Source organism: Hippoglossus stenolepis, chromosome 17 (assembly GCF_022539355.2).
Source record: "Hippoglossus stenolepis isolate QCI-W04-F060 chromosome 17, HSTE1.2, whole genome shotgun sequence".
NCBI lineage: Eukaryota > Metazoa > Chordata > Actinopteri > Pleuronectiformes > Pleuronectidae > Hippoglossus > Hippoglossus stenolepis.
In genome coordinates this window covers 1,864,166-1,885,791 of record NC_061499.1, presented here as the reverse complement: position 1 = coordinate 1,885,791, position 21,626 = coordinate 1,864,166, and the positions used below count along the sequence as shown (strand labels likewise).

General features: G+C 45.1%; 2 protein-coding genes across 5 annotated transcripts; one reads left to right on the top strand and one right to left on the bottom strand.

The window, feature by feature from the left end:
* Positions 1 to 616: 616 nt before the first annotated feature.
* On the top strand, positions 617 to 9,399 carry LOC118124625 (tyrosine-protein kinase STYK1). 3 transcript variants are annotated; one of them, XM_035182652.2, is made up of 10 exons: positions 618 to 893; positions 2,760 to 2,815; positions 5,257 to 5,457; positions 5,537 to 5,764; positions 6,106 to 6,287; positions 6,836 to 6,916; positions 7,147 to 7,361; positions 7,459 to 7,499; positions 7,740 to 7,836; positions 8,938 to 9,399. In XM_035182652.2, the coding sequence occupies exons 2-10, from the start codon at positions 2,761 to 2,763 to the stop codon at positions 9,131 to 9,133; spliced, it is 1,296 nt and encodes a 431-aa protein (XP_035038543.2). In that variant the 5' UTR covers positions 618 to 893; position 2,760; the 3' UTR covers positions 9,134 to 9,399. The 3 variants fall into 3 exon arrangements, with proteins under 3 accessions (XP_035038545.2, XP_035038543.2, XP_035038544.2); XM_035182653.2 differs by lacking the exon at positions 618 to 893 and adding an exon at positions 1,287 to 1,545; XM_035182654.2 differs by lacking the exon at positions 2,760 to 2,815 and having other exon boundaries at positions 617 to 893.
* A 454-nt stretch (positions 9,400 to 9,853) lies between these two features.
* LOC118124583 (polyhomeotic-like protein 1) lies at positions 9,854 to 21,605 on the bottom strand. Of its 2 annotated transcripts, none has more exons than XM_035182573.2 (15): positions 21,325 to 21,605; positions 19,715 to 19,851; positions 18,654 to 18,764; positions 18,306 to 18,377; positions 18,090 to 18,218; positions 17,786 to 17,950; positions 17,620 to 17,695; positions 16,488 to 17,473; positions 16,255 to 16,390; positions 15,982 to 16,154; positions 15,787 to 15,877; positions 15,053 to 15,140; positions 13,791 to 14,004; positions 13,175 to 13,382; positions 9,854 to 12,862 (listed from the first exon to the last, which is right to left on the bottom strand). In XM_035182573.2, exons 2-15 carry the CDS (start codon positions 19,844 to 19,846, stop codon positions 12,711 to 12,713), a joined length of 2,733 nt encoding a protein of 910 aa, XP_035038464.2. In that variant the 5' UTR covers positions 19,847 to 19,851; positions 21,325 to 21,605; the 3' UTR covers positions 9,854 to 12,710. The 2 variants fall into 2 exon arrangements, with proteins under 2 accessions (XP_035038464.2, XP_035038465.2); XM_035182574.2 differs by having other exon boundaries at positions 19,715 to 19,848.
* Between the last annotated feature and the right edge of the window lie 21 nt (positions 21,606 to 21,626).

The following is a 21,626-nucleotide window of genomic DNA, read 5'->3' as shown; positions in this document are numbered from 1 at the left end:
CTGCTGTTATTGGTTGGTTGTTTAAAGAGAGGTGGGCCTCCTGTGTGTTTGGGGGCACAGAGAGGTGTCACGTCCTTGTTGCTCTAGCAGCTCCTGCTGGCTGCTCCGAGTGTCTGGCTGCAGGTGGGGGGGATCTGACCAACACACTGAGCAGGTTCCTCTCGTCTGTGAAACATGCAGTCGGTGCAGTTACAAACATTCTCCTGCTTGTTGGTATTATTTCTCGCCTTCATCCACACAGCTCTTATTTGTCTGTGACAGCACTGAGTCATGGACGTTATGATAGTTCAAGGTTTATAACATTTTAAAATACTTTTTGTTTGATTATAGCAGATGCATGTTGAGTTCTACCTGAGGTACTGTGGTGTATACAAGTCAAACTGCAAATATACCAGGAGCAAGGAGGACAAGTGAAGCACTGAGGGTTATTTAAAGAGCAAAAACTTACTTTTATTCAAGTTGAAAAGTTAATTAAAATGTTTTTCATGACTAATTATTTGTACTTTTATAGAAAATGTTAGAGTACTTCCTCCACCCCTGGGTTCTGGGAGTCGGACCATGACAATGCAATGTGCAGGTGACAAGGAAGAACAGTTGGAGGAGTGGGTGTGGTCAACCTGATAGAGAGGGAGAGACACCAGGAAAGACACGAGTGAGGAAACACAGACGCTGGTGTCAAACAGAAACAGAATCTCACATCAGGGCTCGTCTGTCTTCTGTGGAAATGTGTCTCTCTGTGGATACGTCCCTACTCTGCAGCCTGCAGAGGACAACATGAACACTGAGAACGAGGACTCCTGGACTGTTGTCTCTGCAGTTGTATGGATCCCAGGGAGGACAAATGCTCTGGGTACTGGGAGCACTGGGAGGTTCACCCCTGATTACTAGACCAGGTAAGAACAAACAAACTAAACTAAAACACTAGAGACCGAATGTCTTCTCACTGAAATTCAATTTAGCACAAAATATGAAACTTTACATCACAATAGTTATTTTGTTCTACTTTATATACGTGCATTAAATTGGTCTGTGTGTTTTTTTGAACAACCATTTTGTTTGCGTATGAATTTACACGTCTGTCTTTAGCAGCATAGTTTTGGTGTCTGTTGTCGTTGTGCATGTTGTGCGATAGCCAGCTCTATTGTTGTGTTGATGCAGGAGAGTAACTGGTGCATGAGAACAATGCAGAGAAACTGGTTCAGTGACATCCATGCTTTCTGAAGGAAGGTGTGCGTTTGTGCACGTACGTGTGTTGTCATCTCCAAAAATGCTTATTACATACCAGGGAACCATCAGAAGGGTGTGCGTTGTGTCACATTCTTCAAAAAGAGGTTTCCTTCTCCAATAGGTGAGGATGTTGTGTTATTGCCTCATGAAACATGAAGTCTCACACACACACTTGGCGTCTGAGCTGTGTTGAACCCGTTGTGAGTGAGTGTCTTCGCTCGACCACTACATCACCACAACGTCCTGTGATTTACGGGAGTTAGGTTCCTCTGTGTTTGCGGATACCGTTTCTTTTGGAAGTTCCAGAAAAGAAACAAGGTGAGAACAACTTCTGAATCGATATTCGACTGACAGCCGACACGCTGTTCATCAACGAAGGCAAAGTGCCACATTAAGAAATTCAGGTGTTACTGAATCTACCAGATATTTTACTAGATAACTTGTTGTATCTGTAGCCGAGAAAACTTTAATCTCGATGGTCAGATTTCACCGCAGGCGGCCTCTCTCTTGTGCTGCACTTGAAGTTGTGTGTCTGTGTGTGTGTGTGTGTAGATAAGACGTCTTATCTCCAGATGTTGCCTCCCTCATCGTCAATGATATCAGGTTCTCTTTTGTGATTCGGGTTCAGTCTGGTCAACGCTCTCGTCACGTGATGAAACCTCGCTCTGCTGCACGGGGCAGTTACTTTCACTTTGTAATGGTGGTACCGAGCCAAATACGTTTTTTGTCTGTAAAAAAAAATTTTTAATAAAAATGTGATTCTCGTTGGGTCACTGGCAACAGACTGTGAAACTGTAACTTCACTAGAATGTCAAATATCAAACCCTTTATAATAACAGGGAAGTGAAAAGTGTTCAAATCCCCGATGGTGAAGCAGAAGTTTCAGGGCAGGGCAGGGAGGGTGTGTTTGTGTGTTTGTGTGTGTGTGTTTGTGTGTTTGTGTGTTTGCATGCAAATGTCCTGAGAGCACATTTGAGTGGTTAACTTGAACTTGAGCCCTGTGACTTTTTAAACACATCTCATTCAAATCAGGAGTTTCAAACCACTTTGTGATTCTCAAGTAGAAACGTCTCTACTGTCGCTCGGCCCGTTTCATTTGTTTAAAACAAATCCATTTGAACCGATAAGTTCCACGGAGCCATAACACCGACACCTGAGACGTCTGAGGTAAATGGAGGACATGACAGTTCTCTAGAACCGTTAAGATAACCGTGTGTGGTTTGAGGAGGTTGAGGCTGAAAGCCAGGTTATATTCTAATGATTTAGATTCACTGATCTCTGCTTCTCTGTTAGTGTGTAAGTGAAAGCTGGTTAACGAGTAGTAATGTAGAAAACCAGTCATGAAGCACTTTTCATGGGTGTGTGCGCCGCTGTTGACTGAACTTCCCTGACAGCTTCTGAAACAACCCACACAGTTATTAGAGAGGAAGAGGCAGCGTGACTCCGTGAGCGCTCCGGGGATTTAGAGAGGTAACGTTGATCTCTTCCTCCTGCTGATAGTCACACTGATCTGTGCCTCTCTTCCTCTCCAGCATGTCATCCAACTCCACCACCGATAATCTGTGTGCGCCGGACGACCACCTCTGTAGTAAGGACACTGTTTCTCCCCCTGTCTCCCCCCCTCTACCCGACTTGTCTCATCCCCCTGTTTCCTGCTCATTCTCCTCTGCTATTGAGCTTTCCCTGCAAACGTGAATCACGCCCATATTTCAGTATTTTATTTCAGCTCCAGTTAATACACAACAAAAGGCCACTTGAGGGAATTTCCCAAGGAAGTGGTGCAAGAAATTCACCATGACCCCTTTGACCTTTAACCACTGAAATCTAGTCGGTTCATCCTTGAGTCCCAGTGAATGTTTGCACCAGATTTAAAGAAATCCCCTCAACTCCTTCTTGAGATTTCACGTTCACAGACAGACGGACGGACAACCTGAAGACATGATGTCTCCGGGCCACTAGCTCATCGCTGGCGTAGAGACAATAAAGACAAGACGCCAACACACGGTGGAAAAACTGTGCAACGGCCCCAGATGAAGATTCCCAACAGCTGCTCACCTGAGACTCACAAATATTGTCTGTAGTAAATACCTCCTGTTCTCTAAAGGGGAAACACTGACCTGCCAGCAGCAGCAGTATTTAATAAACCTGCCACACCCACACACTTTAAAACATAAACAAGCTCCTTCTCTCTGCCTTTAAATTTACAGCACTGCCATCGAACTGCTGCCAGGGTTTACTCCTATAAAGCTTCTGTATTCGCTGATTCATTAAAATCACAAATCGACAGGCTTCTCCTTTGGTTTCCTGATATCTCTTCATCCATCTCTCCTCTCTTAACGATCATCCTCTCATTCCTGACACGTGAATGTGCTTTTCTAGCTTTTTGCTTTTTCGTCTTCTGCTTCTCATCCGTCTCCTTCTCCACGGCTCCGCCTCCTGTGTGTGCTCATCACAGTAAACACCAGCAGCGGCCTCCATCTGCCTGTAAACCTGGTGCATGGGTGATTCTGCTGAAATATAAAGCTCCAGGGTTCGTCCTGGTTGAAAGTCTCCAACCTTATTATGGGATGTTTTAGTACTAGTAACGATAACATATTATAAAACTGCCAGTTGCAGATTGCAGGGATGTTGCAACCTCCAGATAAGGTCACATGAAAGACTCGATGTGTGCTTACACAACTAGATCAAATAAATACTGCTGACTCGCCGAGAAGTCTTTATGATCCCAGAGAGATTAATATATCTGGATAAGTCGTTCCTTGTTTGCATGTTTTAGCTTCACTAGAGAAGCCGGCAGAAGAGAACAGGGATGCCAGTAATCTCAGGTGAAGCAAACCCAAAGCAAACACAGAGCTACTGGACGTGTGTGGTGTGGAAAGTTCAAGCTCAGACCAAGTCTTTACTGGGAATGGAAAAGAAAAGATTTATGATTGTGCAGGTCCGTCACCACACCAAAGAATGTGTCAAACCCAGAATACGACACACACACACACACACAAGGGGCTTTGAAGAGATGGCTTCTGCTCCAGTTAACAGGCCTTTGTTCCAGTGTGTTACAAGGGTGTGTGTGTGTGTGTGTGTGTTTCTACCCAGAGCCTTGTGTTCACAGGGTTGTCAGTGAAGGGTCAATATGAAGGATAGTTGATGTGATAAAAGAATCAACTAACAAATAGAAAACTTTAAATTTAACCACGGAGTTTAAACTTTTATATTTCCTGCTCGGTAACGTGCAGATAAAGGATTTAAGGTGCAGTGTGGAAACTTCTACCGCTTTTAATAACAGTGACTCAGCAGCTTGTTGTCAATCAGCTCTCTCTGAATGTCAGTGCATGAGTCACAGCTCGCCTCAGCCAGTCTCACTGTCCAATTACAGCCCAACTTGGCTATGTGCACATCGCAGGAGGACAAAAGTTGTTACGTGGGCGGCGAAGTTAGGGTTGGACCGATGTCCCCTGACGACATGGGAACTCTCTCAAAAACATAAAATCTGAATTTTCCAGACATTTTAACAACGGGGCTGCAGGAAAAGTTCCAGAGCAACTGACTTAGACATTTACGTTCTCCAGAAAATGTACAGACCTCAGTGCACGTCTGGAAGTAGCTATATTAAAAATACCTGTTTGTCCAAATAACTAAAACTTCGGAGGGCACTGCTGATATTTGCATTCAAACATGTTATTAGTCACTGAGCTATGAATCAACCTATCAGCACGGCTGTACATGGAGGATGATGTCATGTTCAGATGGAGCCTCCTGTCAACACTTCTGAGGTGAAACCGTTTTAACAGCCAACAGATCCATCCTGTCAAAGACCCCCGAGCAGAACGCTGAAACTCAACCTGCTCAACCTAAAGCACAATGCAAGTAGGACATAGTGTGTGGGACACAAGTGATCACAGACAGACTGAGGACAGGAGGAGCGGAGGACAGAAGGGAATCAGGACATAGAATCATTCCAATCTGTCCTCACGTCACCGTGCTTCTTCTACTCAGACCTGACAGTGACACGTCCCCTCTCTTGTCCCTCAGTAACAAAGGAGCACATGCAGGCCGTGATCATCGTCCCCACGCTGCTCCTCCTCGGGACGCTCGTCACCTTACTGTTCTTGTTCCTGCGGAGGTACTGTCCTGAGCACAGGCGCTCTCGAGCGACGGCCCCTCGAAGCTTCGGCTCGTCCCACGGACACACACAGAGACACAGCCACAGAAGTCACCTGCAAGGCATCGATGGTGAGTGAGCAGCCATGAGTCTGTGTGTCATTTTGTTACAGACAGATTCATTATTCAGTTTTCATCTTTATCTCTACAGCTCCTCCTGGACTAAACGCACTAGAACATGAGGAGCTGCCCATGTCAGTGCAACAAGTGCAGGAGGATGTCAGGTCTGCACCCCCACAGACGTCCACAGAGAGGCATCACAACGCCTTCAGCCAGGTCAGCGCCCTGCCGCTGTCCTTCTCCATCAAGCCGAACGATGAAGTCAGTCTGTACAGAGCCAGCATGGACAACAGGGACGTCATCCTCAGAGTGCTGAAAGGTAAACTGAGCCGTGCCGAGCCAAACCTGACCCACAGAGGTGGGACTGCTTACTGCATCGCTGCTGAAGAATGTGGACAAATGTGTTGTTTTGTTCCTCAGCAGCTGAAAGATCCAAGGAATGTTCTGTTAACTTGTTTACAGACCATAAAGTTTTGGACTTTAGTTTTTCCCCTATAAATCAGACCGAGGACGTCAACTTGTAGCTGTTAAGGAAATGTTCCACATTCCAAAACTACAAGATGCCCTGATACCACAAAAGCTGTCTTTTTGTGACATGTGTGGTAAATATGTTTGAATAAAATTGAAGAAGTAATGTTGTTGTCTGACCTCGTTCTCCAGAAAAGGAAAGCAGCAGCGAGAAGCAGCACTTTCTGGACTTCGCCTCCTTCGTCTCCGGACTGGGTCGCCACCCGTACTTACCGGAGCTGCTGGGTGTAGTTTCAGTGCAGTCGCCCGTGATGATGGTGATGGAGGAGCTGCAGCACGGAGACCTGCTCGGGTTCCTGTGGAGATGTAGACAGGTACAGTAATCTATTACAAATACCAGATTGTTCAGTCTAAGGTACATCTACAAAACACCATCTGCAACTGAACTGCAGTCCATTAACATTTACAAGCAAGAAAAGAAACATTAATATACATCTTTTCTGCTTTATATATTCCGTGAAATAAGAGTTTTAATACGGGCAAACATGGACCCTGATACCGCTCATATCGGCCGATATTATCTGCCAATAATAAATCAAAAATATCATCCATAACGACTGAAAGTTAAGGAAGAGAGGTGGATTGTTAACAGATCTTATACGGTGGGATAGTTGATTGAAATATATACTTAACTTGTACTGCGTTGTGCCTGTGTGGGGCAGTGTTGGGCAGCATACACATACACATATATATGTATATATTAATATCCTACTACTGACAGACACTAGTATCCGTAGTTCCCTCTGCATTGACAGGTACAGTACGTTAATTGACTTCTATTATATAGCCCCAGAGGAGGAGGGTCATGAAACAATAACAAGCACATACTCACATATTCCCTTTTCTTCTTCTGCCACTGAAGGACAGCGCAGGTTCAGAGTCTTCCTGGGACATGACAGAGAAGAGGATCCACATCATGGCAGGACAAGTGGCCTCCGCTCTGGTTGGTTCATCTATTGTTTGTCCCTCTCGCTGCTTCATGGACCAAAAAGAAATGTGAAATTTTGTAATTCCATAATATGCAAATGTGTTATCAGGTTCTTAGTTTTCTCCTGATGACTCAGTAACCCCAGTAGAGACCATAATATATGTAAGAGTCTGGGGGATGTGTTATGAAGTATTCTTGTGATGCTCCTCATCCTCCTCAACACCCGTCTTCATCCGACCATCCAGGAGTATCTGCACAGTCAAAGCTGTATCCATGGCAACGTGGGGGCTCGCAGCGTTCTGGTTGGTGGAGATCTGACGGCGAAGCTGTGGGGTTTGGGCTCGGCCCACCGAAGGGGAACGCAGCCCAGTTCGCCGGGGGAGTTTCAGGACATGGACATGAAGAAGTGGCAGGCGCCTGAAGTGCTGGCCAGAGGAGTCGTCAGTCCCAGCAGCGATGTGTGAGTTTAACTTTAATCTCTTTATTTCTTTAATGAATTTCTATCCACATGTCGGGACAAACTCTGAACAACACTCATCCTGTCTTCTCTTTGACAGATGGTCTTTTGGTATCCTGCTCTATGAAATGGTCACATTGGGTGAGTGGAATTCCAGCTATTTAATCAATCATATCATTGGGCTGCATTTAGATTTCCCATTAACAGCAAAGAATAAATTTGAACTCATTATTATCATTTACATGGTTATATTATTATCTAATAAAATTGTAGTTAATGGTGATGAAATATTCCCAACAACCCTTCTGTGACTGAAGCCCTGGATTCGTGCAGGAGCTGACAGCCCCCCCCCACTCATGTACGAATCTCCCATGTGTGCAGGTGACCCCCCGTTTGCTCAGATCCCCACGACTGAACTCCTGCAGCATCTGCAAAGAGGAAAGCATCTGAAACGGCCGGCGACATGTTCCAGCTCCCTGTAAGACGAAGAGCAGAAAACAGGTTTATTAAAGTGAAGAAAGATCATCGACGTTAGAACCTCCAGGTTGAGATAAAAGGATTAAATAGGATTAAAGGTTTGATTTAAACACTGGTGACAAGTCTTGGTTAACAGGTTTCTGATCTGGTTAACTAACCTGTACCCATGAACCTGGGTTAGCTCATAGGTTAGTTACATCTCAGTGGGAAACACAATCGGGGAAATAAAACTGAACACAGAAAGTGTAACGGCAGCTCCACGTCAGAGCTTTAATACAGAACAGTCAACTATTCCAATCAATTAACGCTACTTTAGCTATTTAAGCTATTTAAGCTAACTACAACCACCGTTAGCTTAATTATCCTCGTTTAAAGACACTAAAAACCTTGTACTAGTTTCCACAGAGTATAAAGATGATAAAGAGTCATTTAAACTAAGTGTTTGTTAAGTTAAACTAAGTGTTTAATAAGTTAATTAGTTAAACTAAGTGTTTAGTAAGTTAAACTAAGTGTTTATTAAGTTAAACTAAGTGTTTAGTAAGTTAAACTAAGTGTTTAGTAGTTAAATAAGTTAAACTAAGTGTATGTTAAGTTAAACTAAGTGTATGTTAAGTTAAACTTTAAGTTAAACTAAGTGTATGTGAAGTTAAACTAAGTGTTTATTAAGTTAAACTAAGTGTATGTGAAGTTAAACTAAGTGTATGTTAAGTTAAACTAAGTGTATGTTAAGTTAAACTGTTTATTAAGTTAAACTAAGTGTTTGTTAAGTTAAACTAAGTGTTTATTAAGTTAAACTAAGTGTTTATTAAGTTAAACTAAGTGTATATTAAGTTAAACTAAGTGTTTATTAAGTTAAACTAAGTGTTTGTTAAGTTAAACTAAGTGTTTATTAAGTTAAACTAAGTGTTTATTAAGTTAAACTAAGTTTTAAGTTGAACTAATTGTTAAGTTAAACTTAGTGTTTAAGTTAAACTAAGTGTATGTTAAGTTAAACTAAGTGTTATTAAACTAATTGTTTATTAAGTTAAACTAAGTTAAACTAAGTGTTTATTAAGTTAAACTAAGTGCTTATTAAGTTAAAACGTGTTTTACCTGTTGACAGATTCTCCATCATCAGCTCGTGTTGTCACTGGAACAGGAAACAGCGTCTCTCCATCCCGGAAGTGATTAACAAACTTCAGGCGGGAGAAAAATCAGCCAATGGGAGCACAGTTCTCAGAGCGCCTGAGCCAATCGACATCGAGAGATACCTGAGGGAGGCGGGATATGGAGAGGCCTACAACTATGCTGTGCTCTGATTGGCTGAGAGAGTCCTCGTTAGCACGATGATTGGATGTTCACCTGCACCTGAAAAACTGCTGCAAGAGTGAAGGATCAATGAAGAACTTTATTAGAAAATATTGTAAATATTGAAGAGACTTATTTTAAATATTGTTTGTAAACCTTATTGTAAATATTGTTGGTGAGACTTATTTTTGTTTTGCACTTGTTTGTTGGATTTATGAAGAACACTCACTTTTTATATTTAATATATTGAAAATAAACTTGAAATCTTAACATTAAAGTCGAACAAATGTCTGTGATGATGAGATGGTGAACTTGTGCTTCAGAATCAGTTTTGGTAAAAGTCAAATTATTATGTTTCTTTGTGGTGAGCAGTCGGCTCAGAAGAAGAAACCACACAAGAAAAACATGTTTTATTCTCAACATTGTAACTTAATTCTTAAAATGTAAAAGGAAACAAATCCTTCTGCTCTCTCTCTTTGTTTTACGCCTGATGGGAATATTTTTCGGTAAATATGAAATACTCAACTGACTGAAAACTATTTTTGGATTAATGATTCATTCCAGTTAGAAAGTAATTAGCACTCACACAGTTCATGTCACGTAATCGAGGCTCTAATACTCTATGATGTGTCCCATTTAAAAGTTTCTTCCACTCTTTGGGTAACGATGGTTTAATTAGCAATCATCCACTTAATTCTTCTACTTCAAAAATAAAGACACACACATCACAGTTTTAAAACAGTTCCTTGATTATTTATTTGCATGATAGTATTATTAATCTCTCCTCATTAAACCCAGTCCCTCCAAGATTTTGCAGTTTCTCTGATTATTGCAAGGAAGCACATTGTCTTCATGTGGTTTCTTCATTTAAAAAGAAAATCATTTTTACAGAATCAGTTTCTTCTGGGAGGAAAGTGCTGCTTTCTGGGAGCGGTCGCGTCACAAATGCATCGAGTTCAGCAAAGAATTGTGGCTCAAATCACTCGAAATGAAAAACAAGTGGGGTTTTGTTTTCGGTCTTCGTGAAATGCTGACGGACCGGCTGATTTAACGACTCCAAAATCCTGGGACGACTGAGGAATATAAACACACAGCTGCTGTCGAAGGTTATTGTCCTCTTTCGAAAGAAAATACCGTAACAGCCACAGTCACTAACAAGAAAAGCCAAAGGTCGCTAGAGCTAGAAAGGTAAATACTGTCGGTAGTGACACGCTATGTGACAAAGCTATGGAGGAAGACGGCGAGTGTCCTTGATCAAGGTCGCTACTATTCGGTCACGCTTTTTGGGAAAGGCATTGCTTGAAGTAACAATAGTAAAAAAGTAAGCACTAATATAAAACAAGGAATGATATGAAAAGCAGTTAAAAAAGAGACAATCCTCATCTAAACCAAGAAACTAGTGAGAAAGGCCACAAGGTTCACAGAGAGATAACGTGAGAGAACTCCTACAGTACAAAGCTCAAAACAAGGCAAACAAATGTGCATTTAAATATAAAGGCAAATTTTAAAGTTATTATTATTACAGCTTAGTTTAAGTTGTCTCATTCACACACTCGTTCGGTCAGGGATGATTTATGTTTGAGTCATAGGTCCACGTGTAGCTTCGTCTGAACAGACTTTGTGGTTTTGTTGTCACGGTGTTTGCTGGTTAAGTCTCGATCGTGCTTTCGTTCGGTATTTTCCTTTTGTAAACTTCATGTCACCACAAAAAATAATAAAGTAAATCTAGCCTGTGACGTGAGCCGTCACTCAAACTGCTGTGAGGATCAGAAGCGGCTGGTTGCACCGCTGGAAAATGTTGAAATTGCCAGAAAGAACAAAATTGTCACAGATTCCTGTACTTTTCAACCTGAGCCCTGTTCGTAACTGTCGGTGTGTAAATGAAAAACATTTTAAAATCGGTCCAGAGGATCGTCTCCGCCAGCAGCCACGACACGACAGCAGGGGCTACGATCTAATCTTATGGGGCAACTGCGACAATCCACGTGAAGTTATTTGTTTCACCGATAAAAGGCTCAAATTGTTTTGTTGAACAGACTCTGAGCAAAGATCCAGAATAACGAGATCCTCCCCACCGAGTCAAACACTAGAAGAGCGGAGATGTCATCATGTTACATAAACGTCACGTAGCCTGCGTCCGTTGTGCCAACCTCACAAAGTGAGCGAGATGCAATACAGACATGGACAGTAGGGGCAGTGTCGAGTCAGACCGTCACCTGCAAGAACATACGGCGATCGAAGGACCTAACAAACCATCTAGGACGTCGCTAACAATAAGTAACCGTAGGCTAACCTCCTACAGTGTCGCCATGTTTTGTTATTTACAGAACGCCACACAGGGTGTGAGTCCTACGGCGAACCCTCTAGCGGAATACTCAAATAAATACGCTGATGACGCTTTAGCTCGTCTACGCAAACGTGTGGCTAAACAGTGCGTTCGTCTCCGGCCTGAACGTGAAAAAAAAGCATTTGGCAGTCGTGCTTCCGTTACTGTTGATGTGCTCTGCTCTGAAAAACAACACAAGGAATGTGACAAATAAAATACGCAACAACGGTATTTTCTGTCGCTGAAATATAAAATTCTCTCTGAACCTCGAGGGAGTCGGGTTCTATTTGGACGCGTGTGCAGCCGTTACCCTGTGCTCTCACTTTACCCTGTAAGTCATAGAACAGGCCTCTTCCAAAATAAAAAGTGCCACCTTTTACACACGCTGATCCCTATTCGTACAAAGTGATTATGATGCTGGACGTACGCGTTTCTCTAATTATAAACATAAATAACATTGAAGATCAGAATCCTTCCCTAAACGACACATCAAGATTTCAACAGAATTCATTAAATCACAAACATCTTTCTCCGCTGCCTTTCCGTCCGAACTCCGTGAATCAAACTCATGTTTCAGTTTAGTGAGATCCAACACGAGCGCTCAATGAAAAAATATAACCTGGTTTTAATTTTTGACGCCAAGAGAAGACAGATGTTTTTTTTTTTAAATAATACTTTTCCTGGACAATATAATACAATGAGTGGAATAACTGTACAATCATCTGTTTGCGTGTTTCGATGGAAAATGAGACAAATGCAGCAAATGTGGACACAACGTTTAAAACAATGAGTCCTGGGACAAGTTCTGTCGATTTAAATGTCTGCTCCATCAATGCAAGTGACGTCTGCACTGAGAATACATTCAAAACCTCAGTTCCTGCTTCTGAATGGAAATTGTGCAGATGAAAAGCAAAAGGAAATAAACTGGTAGAGTTTGTTTCTGACTGATTTCGCACGGAAAAAAGTATTTTAGGACCAAATAAACTTTGTAATCTGTTTTAAATCACGGACGTGGCAGATGTGGAAGGAATTCACAAAACTCTTGTGCAAAACATGACTTTTGAACTTGGGTTCAAACCAACAACCGACTCAAGTGCTGCAGCCCCAGTCTGGGTTCAAGGGGAAGTGTACTTCATACATTCACCTGTGGGACTCCGCTCTGGAACCAGTTCTTTATCTGAACTGGACTCAGAACAAGCGCTGGGGGGGGGGGAATGTCCGGAGCTCGACTTCGAACACGTCGGTTCATGGAAACTCTGACTTCAGTCTCTCAGGTTGTTAATGTGGGCGCAGATCTTCAGGGCGGGGCCGAGCTTGATGTTCATGGTGGACATGAGGTGCTCCTCCTTCAGCAGCAGCAAAGCCTGTCCGTCAATCTCCTGCGACAGGAACTGGGAGGCAAGGTCCTCGCAGCCTGGGGAGGAGGACGAGGAGAAGGAGCAGGAAGAGGAGAAGGAGGAGGAACAGAAAGAGGAGGAGGAGGAGACAGCAGAGGAAGAGGAGACAGCAGAGGAGGAGGAGACAGCGGAGGAAGAGGAGACAGCAGAGGAGGGGGTTCACACACAATGAAAACCAAAATTCTTGCTTCTAAAATGACTCATCATAAAATAAATAAATCAACTTGCAACATAAAGTAATAATTAACAAAGGAATCTCTGGATGGACTTTGTTTCTTAAGATGTGTGATGAGCAACAAACAACGAGAAGTCCAATCAGATCGTCCGACCTTGCAGCGAGGAGATAAACTGCGACACTTCCTCCACGCTCCACTGGGCGGGGCCAGAGGGCAGGCAGCTGGGCGCAGAACTGTCCGTGGGCGGCTGGGGCGCCGCCTGGTGGCAGGAGGCCGAGGAGGCCGGCGAGAGGGACATGGGGTCGTCTTCATCCTCCTCTCCGCTGGACTCCTCGTCTGAATGGCTGGACTCTGAGCGGCACTGTGGGGGAGACGAGGCAGAGGAGCCAGGGATCAACTTTCTAGCTTTCTTCCTTCTGAACCACAGCTACCATCAATAAGGTGTCATGACTGAAATAAATGCCTGAAAGAATTTGGCAGCTTCTCATAGAGGAGTTTAGAGAATGATGCTCGTTATGTGCTATGTTTTCAAAGGCTGCATCATCCCAGATTAGCCACTAGGGGGCAGAAAGGCTCAGCAGGAGTGAGTGAAACCTCTGTAAGGATCAATTAGTTGCTCCTCCTCGTCTTCCTCGTTGTTTCTATGTGTTGGATAGGAGCTCCCAGGAGATGGCAGATTACGAGCAGAGATGTTGGAATGATCATATGAGTTTATGAGACATTCACCAGCTTTTCTAGGCTCCACACACCAGACGTGGTCCAGACTCACCTTGACAGGTAAAGGTCTCCCTGCTATCTTGGCACTGGCTATCTCTGAGCTGGTCCTGCGGGGAACCCTCCGCCTGGCGATTCCTCCCTCCTCGTCCGAGTTGGAGAAGTGACCTTGGCCGTGGTCCTGCTCCGGAGCGTGACCCTGACCCTGCCCGTGACCCTGGCCGTGACCCTGCCGCATGCACAGGTGCTGCCTGAAGCTGACGTTGTACCTGGGGAACCAATACATACTGTATCGTAGACAAAGAGTGACATATACGGTACTGAAGCCAAGACGAGCAACACACAGTCTTTATCTCTTTGCGCCGCACGCCGTGTATAAGCTATACACAGGCAGCGGGCAAAGGGACAAATGCAAAGCAGAAGCAGTGAAATCAAACTGTTACAAACAATGCAGACCAGGCATTGTTTATAAAGTGGAACAAATGAGGTCATAAGTACAAGGTAGATTTTATATAACGTGGAGCAAATTCAACAGAGGAAAACACTGGAATCTGACAGGAGAACAGTTTTCATGCAAGTTCTGAAAATCAAACGAGGATGAAGTGAAGCAGGTTTATACAGAAGGAACATACATGCTGCGAAACATACAGCTGCAGCCGCCGGAGGATTCACACGTGGTTCTTAAACCTGGTTCTGATGTTTCTTTACATCTTAAACTGTGTTTTTAACAAGAACGAACTAAATACAGTCAAATGAAGGCTTTTTATACTATGAGAATCAAACACTCTTCATTTTACAGTATTTCTCTGACACGGTTTCAGATTTGTCACCTTTCTTCAGTGCATAAGTTTGTTTTACAGGTTCGATGGGTAAATAATTCTTGTAGAATCTTTATTTTGAAACTTAGCGGATGTCCAGCTGCACTCCTGCACTCTGTTGTTTCAGAGGAGAGTTTACAACACAAACTTTTTGCGAGCTTGCTAATCACGTAATCTTTGGCAACGTTCTCCCACAGTTCTGATCTGAAACTGAAAAAACGTCAGGATCCTTTTCCCTCTAGAGTTAGTTTCAATTATGACAAAACTTATTTTATAAGATTTCAAGCTTGTTGATGTTGTAGCTTTTAAATTTGATCTATTTCAGGAAAGAAAGTCCAGTCTCCAAGAAACTGCTTCTTCCTTAGGTGAGAAACTACCCATCATCATTCATCGTGAGAAGTTTAGTGTAGAACCTGGAGAAAACACAGCAGCGTCACAGTGACTCCTCAGACGACCTCCACCGTAATGTGTTTATCATATTTCATGCATGTGGAAGTACCTCTTGGCACAAGTCATGGAGCAGAACCTTTTGGTGCCTCTGAACTGGCTGGCAGGAGCAAAGTTTTTACAGTACTCACACTTTAGCACTGAGGGGAGAGTTCAGAGAAACAACAGAGCAAATGTTAACGACGGAGTTTTAACAGTTTGTACATGAATACAGTGAAATGTGCTGCACTACGGATGAACTGCAAATGAAAAGAAGACTCTAATTATATCTCACTGAGCTGTTACGCTGCCTGTCAGTCAGAGGACGGTAATTAAAACCTGGGAGCGTTCCTGTGGCCCAGCTCAAACAAAACATCCACTTCTCCGTATCTGTGCTAAATCAACACAACTGTTCCACCTTGAAGCAGCAGCTTGATGAAAGTGAGTCTGATGTGTGAGTGTGAACAAGGAGAAAGCTTCACTTCACTCCCTGAACTGAGATCAGTTAAAAACACTCTGAAGTTATTAAAAAACAGAGTTTATCTCCAATATTCAGCAGGAAACTGTTAAAACATGAAGAGTTCTGAACAGTTTGGTGGATTTGTTACAGCTGCAGCTCTTCTGGGTCAGGAAGCAGAGGATCATGGGTAATATCCAGTGCAACACACTAAGCCCACCTAATCACCACATGTGGCAGCAGGGGGCGCTGTTTTGCTCGGTAACAGTTGCACAGTTTAGCTTTAACTATATTTTGCTCATCATTATAGAAACCTGTCTGGACGGCAGCGGTGCTTCCAGACCAGTTACCTGTGGCGGTGGTGACGGTCTCTGATTGGTTCGTGTCTGGACTGTCGTTGGTTAAATCCTCACCGGTCGAGTCCTTCACTGGACCACACACCTGAGGATGGACAGAAGACATGAACTCAGACCAGTAGAGAAGCCTCGTATAGAGTCTGCGTCCTGTAGGAGTAATGGGAGTAATGGAAACTCCCATGAACTCACAGGGAAAGGCTCTGCCCCCTCCTGGATGACGAAGCCCTCTATGAGGTGTGTGAGGACATGAGGTTTAACCACGGCCTGAGGGGGAGGAGCTCTGTCCCCCTGACCACTCGTCCCGCGGGACACAGATAAGACAGGGGAGGGAGAGGGGGGTGCCGGAGGAGGAGCGTTACATCCTGGAGGGAGGAAGAGGATTTTCATTTATTTGAATATTCCCTTCATTTGATTTAAATAAATGGAGATGCATGTTACACGTGACTGCGCTGTTGTTGTTACCTGCTTTGATGGGATTGGTTGGGAGCGCAGAGGTGTGGTCTCTGACAGGCTGGATCCGTGGAGGGGAGGGGCCATCTTCATCATTGGCTGCGTTTGAGTCTGATTTCCTTTTTAGCGAACCAATCACCTGCTTTCCCTAAACAGATGAATCATACATGATTTTATCAAGTCAGAGGAGTAATAACACAAACGCTTTCAGGTTCTTCTGGAGTAATAAACACGGATCAGCTGACCTGCGGCGTCTGACGTCCTGACGCGTCTCCGTTAGTGGTCACGCCGGCTGGCGCTCCTCTCTGCTCCTCAGTCGCCAGGGGGAGGGAGAGGGAGGAACGAGAGAGCGAGGAGGGAGGAGCGGAAACAGCCGGGGGCTTGGAGGAGGCGGGGCTAGAAGCTACAGGTCCGTTCTGACTCTGTCCAGAGCTCTGATTGGCCAGCGGATGCACTTGGGAGACCTGAGCCAATGGGGGAGCCTCCTGGGGCGAGTGAAGTGCCTTAAGCCCCACGCCGCGGCCCACGACCCCGCCCTCCCTGGACGCGATGGAAGCCACCATGGTGAGCAGGCTGGACGAGCTGGTGAGGACCGCGGCTCCGTCCTGGCTGCAGCTGCCCCGGGCCAGTGCCAGCGCCTGGCCGTTTCCCAGCGTGCTCTGCCTGGCCCCCACGATCTGGACTGGGATGTGCGGAGTCTGTGGAGGCTGGGCGGAGCTGCTGGCTGGAGGAGGGGCAGGGAGGATGGGAGGGGGGTTCCTGGAGGGCAGGTGGAGGGGCAGACGCAGCCCCTGCAGAGTCTTAGGTTGTATCGGGATGGGTCCGTTGCCGTGGCCTGATTTCTCAGCGCTGAGCGAGCTCTTCTGCAGCGGCTGCACCACCAGAGTCTGAGCGTTGACCGCAGGTTTGATGGTCGCCGTGCCCACTGGGTACCCGTGGTGATGAGACGCCGCGTTGGACGCGAGGACCAGGGTGTGCGCTGCTGTGGGAGCTGTGGTCCCTGTGGCGAGGGTCCGGGTCCCATGAAGCAGGAGCTGGGAGAGCGGGATGGAGGAGGTGGAGGAAGAGGAGGAGGACGCTCCGGAGGAGGAGGAGGCGGGGTGGGCTTTGAGGTTGGTGGGCTGAGGGTACGTGGGGATCTTGATGTGGGGGGGCTGGGGCTGAGGCTGGCTGGGCTTGGAGGGAGACTGGGCGTTGCACTGGTGGGAGGGTTGGACCAGAGAGAAGGCCGCTGGAGGAAAGAAGACAGTAAACCAACTTTTCCACTTGAAGGAGCAGAAACGTTTGATTCAGGTTCGTCACAAATAGCAAACATCAGCTGATTTACACATCCAGCAGCAGAACTGTGGAGCAGGTGACCTCCACCTTCTTCCCTACCTGAGTCACTCCTCTCGGGAGCTTCGGTCTTCACACCTTTGGGACTGGTCACGCCTCTCATGGCCAGATTCTGCGCCTGGAGAAAAGGGCGAAGAGGAAACATCGACATGTTGAAGGGTGAAAGTCGTCACCGTCCTTGAACCCTCAACGCGGCGAGTCCACAAACCTGGTCGTTGTCTGCCAGGCTGCTGGAGGAGGACGTTGTCGTGGCCTCTGGCTGCTGCTGCTGAGCCTGCTGCTGCGTGGTGACGGTCGCCACGGCAGCAGTTGCTGTGCTGCCGGGCATGAAGATAAGCTGGGAGGAGATGGGCGCCCTCAGGGAGCGGTTGACCTGCAGGACGACAGGACCGTCGTCAAAACACAGAAACCAAACCAAAACTAAACCTGATCATCAGGGAAATGATCGGAATCTAATTATTATCATTACTTGTTCCACAAATAGATCAAATTAGATAAATCTCAGTTCTCACCCTCAGGTACATTTGTCCCTGTCCTGCTGCCGTCCCGCTCAGAAGTACTGACTGGCTGATTGTGGACGTAGCTGAGCCTCCCATTGGACGGCTGCTGGTTGTGGACCCCGTTCCAGATGTTACACTAGCCTGAAAAATGACTTTATTGTGAATCACTTATTAAAATGCTTTAAACGACTGTAAAAGTGAACTCAATTAAGAGAAAACAGGACGTACAGATGTGGAGCTGCTGGTCTGAGACGAGCCACCGCTGGAAGGACTCGACTGACGACTGGCAGCCAGGGTCGCCTGTGAGGAAGAGGAGGAGGAAAAGAGGAAGAAGAAGAGGAAAGAATGAAGAGAAGAAGAGAAGAACAATAAGAGATGAAGAAAAGAGGAGGAGAATAAGAAGAAAAAGAGAAGAAGAGAAAAGTTTTAGGTTCAAACTAAATCAAAGGTGTGTGTTTGTTTCTGTGTTGCTTGACGAACATTGTGGTTGTTTTGCTTCAGTGATTCTTCTGGTGTTTTTTATAAATGAACATTAAAAACACTGAACCACACAACTCGGGGTTCTCACACGTTTACCTGTTGCACGGCGGCCAGGTTCTGCAGCTGGGCGTTGTTGATCTGCTGCTGCAGCATCAGCTGCTGGAAGTACTGAGCTGCGTTCGGCTGCCGCTGTAACGCCTGCAGGGCCTGAAGGGAGGAGGAGAACATGGAGAGAGAGAGAGGTCAGAGGAAAGAAAGGAGGACGTGAAGAAGAGAGGAGAGGGGGAGTGAGGGAGGACGTGAAGAAGAAGAAGTGTGGTCCCATGAAAACTGGGAGGAAAGATGAATAGGAGAAACGAGGGCAGCGAAGGAGGGATGAAGCGGCGCTGAGCCTCCTGCCAGCTGCCTGATGTACGAGCGCAGCCTCGTATCATAATAAGTTGCGGCAGCGGCACGGATTAGTGTGTGTGTGGTGACAGAGACAGATGGTGACGGGAGCCTGAGAAATTTACACCGAGCCTCCGTCCACCGAGCGAGACTCAATCTCCTCCTTCACCTCCCCGCTTCAGTCCCACTCCATCACTTCCTGTCCGGCAGCTTCCACATACATCACAATTCACGAGGATAAATAAGCACTTCCTCTCTCCTCCTCCCTCTTACACACAAACAAGCTGCGATCACGGCCCGGAAAAAAGTCCAGACGCAGTTTCTGTGTTTTCTAACAAGGTCATGATGAAACAGCAGCGTTCAATCAAACGGTCCCTTAAATTCAATCAAGCTGCACCAAATCACAAACACTCGTAAATATCAGAGCTCTAAATATGTCAGATTTATTTAATCAAAATCCATTAATTGTGTCCTGGGAGAAGTGTAAACATGTCCAAATCCTGGATCTGCCCCCCTGATCCTGATCCTGATCCTGATCCTGATCCGCACTAGAAGTTAATGAGCTCTTCCCTGAAATCACATCTTTCCACCAGGTCTCATGCTAAAGAATAAAGAAAGAATAAATAACCTCCTGGGTGAAGGTAAATCCTTCTGACAAAGATGTCAAGAGAAAAAACAACCTCATCACACTGGACAGAATGATTGACAGTAAACAATGATTGACAGTAAACAATGATTGACAGCAAACAAAGTCTCCCACACACACTTACCTGCACCGCCTGTCGTTCATACAGAGACATGGAGTTCATGGGAGAGGGGCGGGAGGAGGCGGTGGCGGTCCCGGACGCAGCGCTCCCATTGGTCGAGGCCCCCTGCTGGTTCTGCTCTCCATCCGTCTCCATGGCTGCTGCGGAGACAAGAGGAGGAGTCGTCCGTCAAACGCCGAGTGAAACACTCTTCCTCTGATGAAACACCGGCCGTCACAGACTCACAGGCTGCTGGTCACACGCTGCTGGTCACACTGATCAGAAATCATTCACTATGACTTCATATTCATGTTTTACTCTGACACTTGGTTTTAAATATGATTATTGTTTTACAATTTCAATAAAACACAGACATTTTCCGCAGAATTTCAGTGAATAAAACCGTGTGAGCCAGGAACAGAACAGACTTTTACAGGAGTTACTGGAAAACTGAAAAACAATAACTGAACAGTTCACTAATCACTTATTAAAAAAAAATCTAAAACTTATTTGCAGTGTTTCTAAAAAGTTTTTGATGAGATTTACCCAATTTACAAGTGCACTGAAAAGCCAAACTTTTTTATAAAACATGAATAAATCCATTAGTATATTTGTGCATGATGACAAAAGCACATGTCAGTGAGACTTCCTTCTCTCTATAACAGCAAAGATGTAATAAAATATAAACATAGGTTATATCCACAAAATACAAATTCACAAATATAACCAGCAGGTTGAGAATTTGAGGTAAAAGGTGAGAAACTCATCATCTGACACAGAAGTTCACAGAATAACCAAGATTCTTCTCCTTCAATAAATAATATTGTTTTTCAGATATTTACTGAATGAAACATGAAACAGTGTTTTCATCCACAGTTCTGGACTGAGATCAATAATTCACAAGATTCTATCAAAACATATCAACTTAATATTTGTATGACACCAAATCTCATCTTAAGGCACAAGTGAGATCGAGGCCTGAAATTATTATAGAGACACAACAGTATATAAATATTGATATATCATATCTATATATATAGATTTCATCACATGTGTTGTCTGAATCATCTCACATATGTTTGCATTTCTGTTTTGTATTTTTTGTTGTTGTTGTTGTTTACTATCTCACATATTAACAAATCCTCACATATAATGAATAACATACTTTTGCATATTGGACTTTTATATATATTAAATCATGTATCTGTGTTTTCTTATAATTGCAAACTGCAGATATTAAAACCTAGAAAAGCAACAAATAACAACTAGATATAATTTGGGGGTGAAATGAAAATCTTGAGCAGATGAATATAAATAACGGTTGAATTTCTGTATTAAAACTGATTTATGATATTTTCCAGACGAAGCCCCGCAACCCTCCCGCAGCTCCTCCATGTTTTCCACCAACTGTCCCGTCATTAAACCTGAACCGTGTCGGTTTGAAATGAACCAGGGTCTCCGCAGCCGCGCGCACACGCACGCACGAACACGGGGCTAACGCTAGCTAGCTACCCTCCATGTTATCGCCGGAGCCCCGGGACGCCGCTGCCCGTCCTAGCACGCCGTTAGCCCGGGCTGCGGTCCGGCGGGGCACCGGGGCACCGGGGCTCCGCTCGGCTCCGCTCGGCTCTTACCGTCTCCGCTGCTCCTGCGCCGGCTGCAGCCTGGACAAGCTGCCGGAGACACTCGGAGGCTCCGGAGCCTCGTCGAGCTGCTGCTGGTTGTTGTTGCTCTTTGCTTTTAGCAGCAGAGGATGAAGAAGAGGGGGTGATGAAGATAAGGAGGAAGAGGAGGAGGAGGAGGATGAAGAGCAGGAGGAGGAGGAGGAGGAGGAGGAGGATGGTGCTTTCACTGTTTTGCATAAATTTGCAGCTGATGTGTTTGTGAGGACAACGCCTCCTTCTGGTCTGCCTCTTCCGGCGCGACGGGATGACGG

Bases quoted from the DNA above. Each gene is read 5' to 3' on its own strand.
- LOC118124625 (XM_035182652.2), top strand. From the start codon at position 2,761: ATGTCATCCAACTCCACCACCGATAATCTGTGTGCGCCGGACGACCAC. The intron at 5,458-5,536 runs GTGAGTGAGCAG...TTATCTCTACAG, and splicing joins TCACCTGCAAGGCATCGATG to CTCCTCCTGGACTAAACGCA. The intron at 7,500-7,739 runs GTGAGTGGAATT...CCATGTGTGCAG, and splicing joins CTATGAAATGGTCACATTGG to GTGACCCCCCGTTTGCTCAG.
- LOC118124583 (XM_035182573.2), bottom strand. From the start codon at position 19,846: ATGGAGACGGATGGAGAGCAGAACCAGCAGGGGGCCTCGACCAATGGG. The intron at 18,765-19,714 runs GTAAGTGTGTGT...TCCTCCCTTCAG, and splicing joins ATGAACGACAGGCGGTGCAG to GCCCTGCAGGCGTTACAGCG. The intron at 17,474-17,619 runs GTAGGGAAGAAG...TCTTTCCTCCAG, and splicing joins TCCCGAGAGGAGTGACTCAG to CGGCCTTCTCTCTGGTCCAA.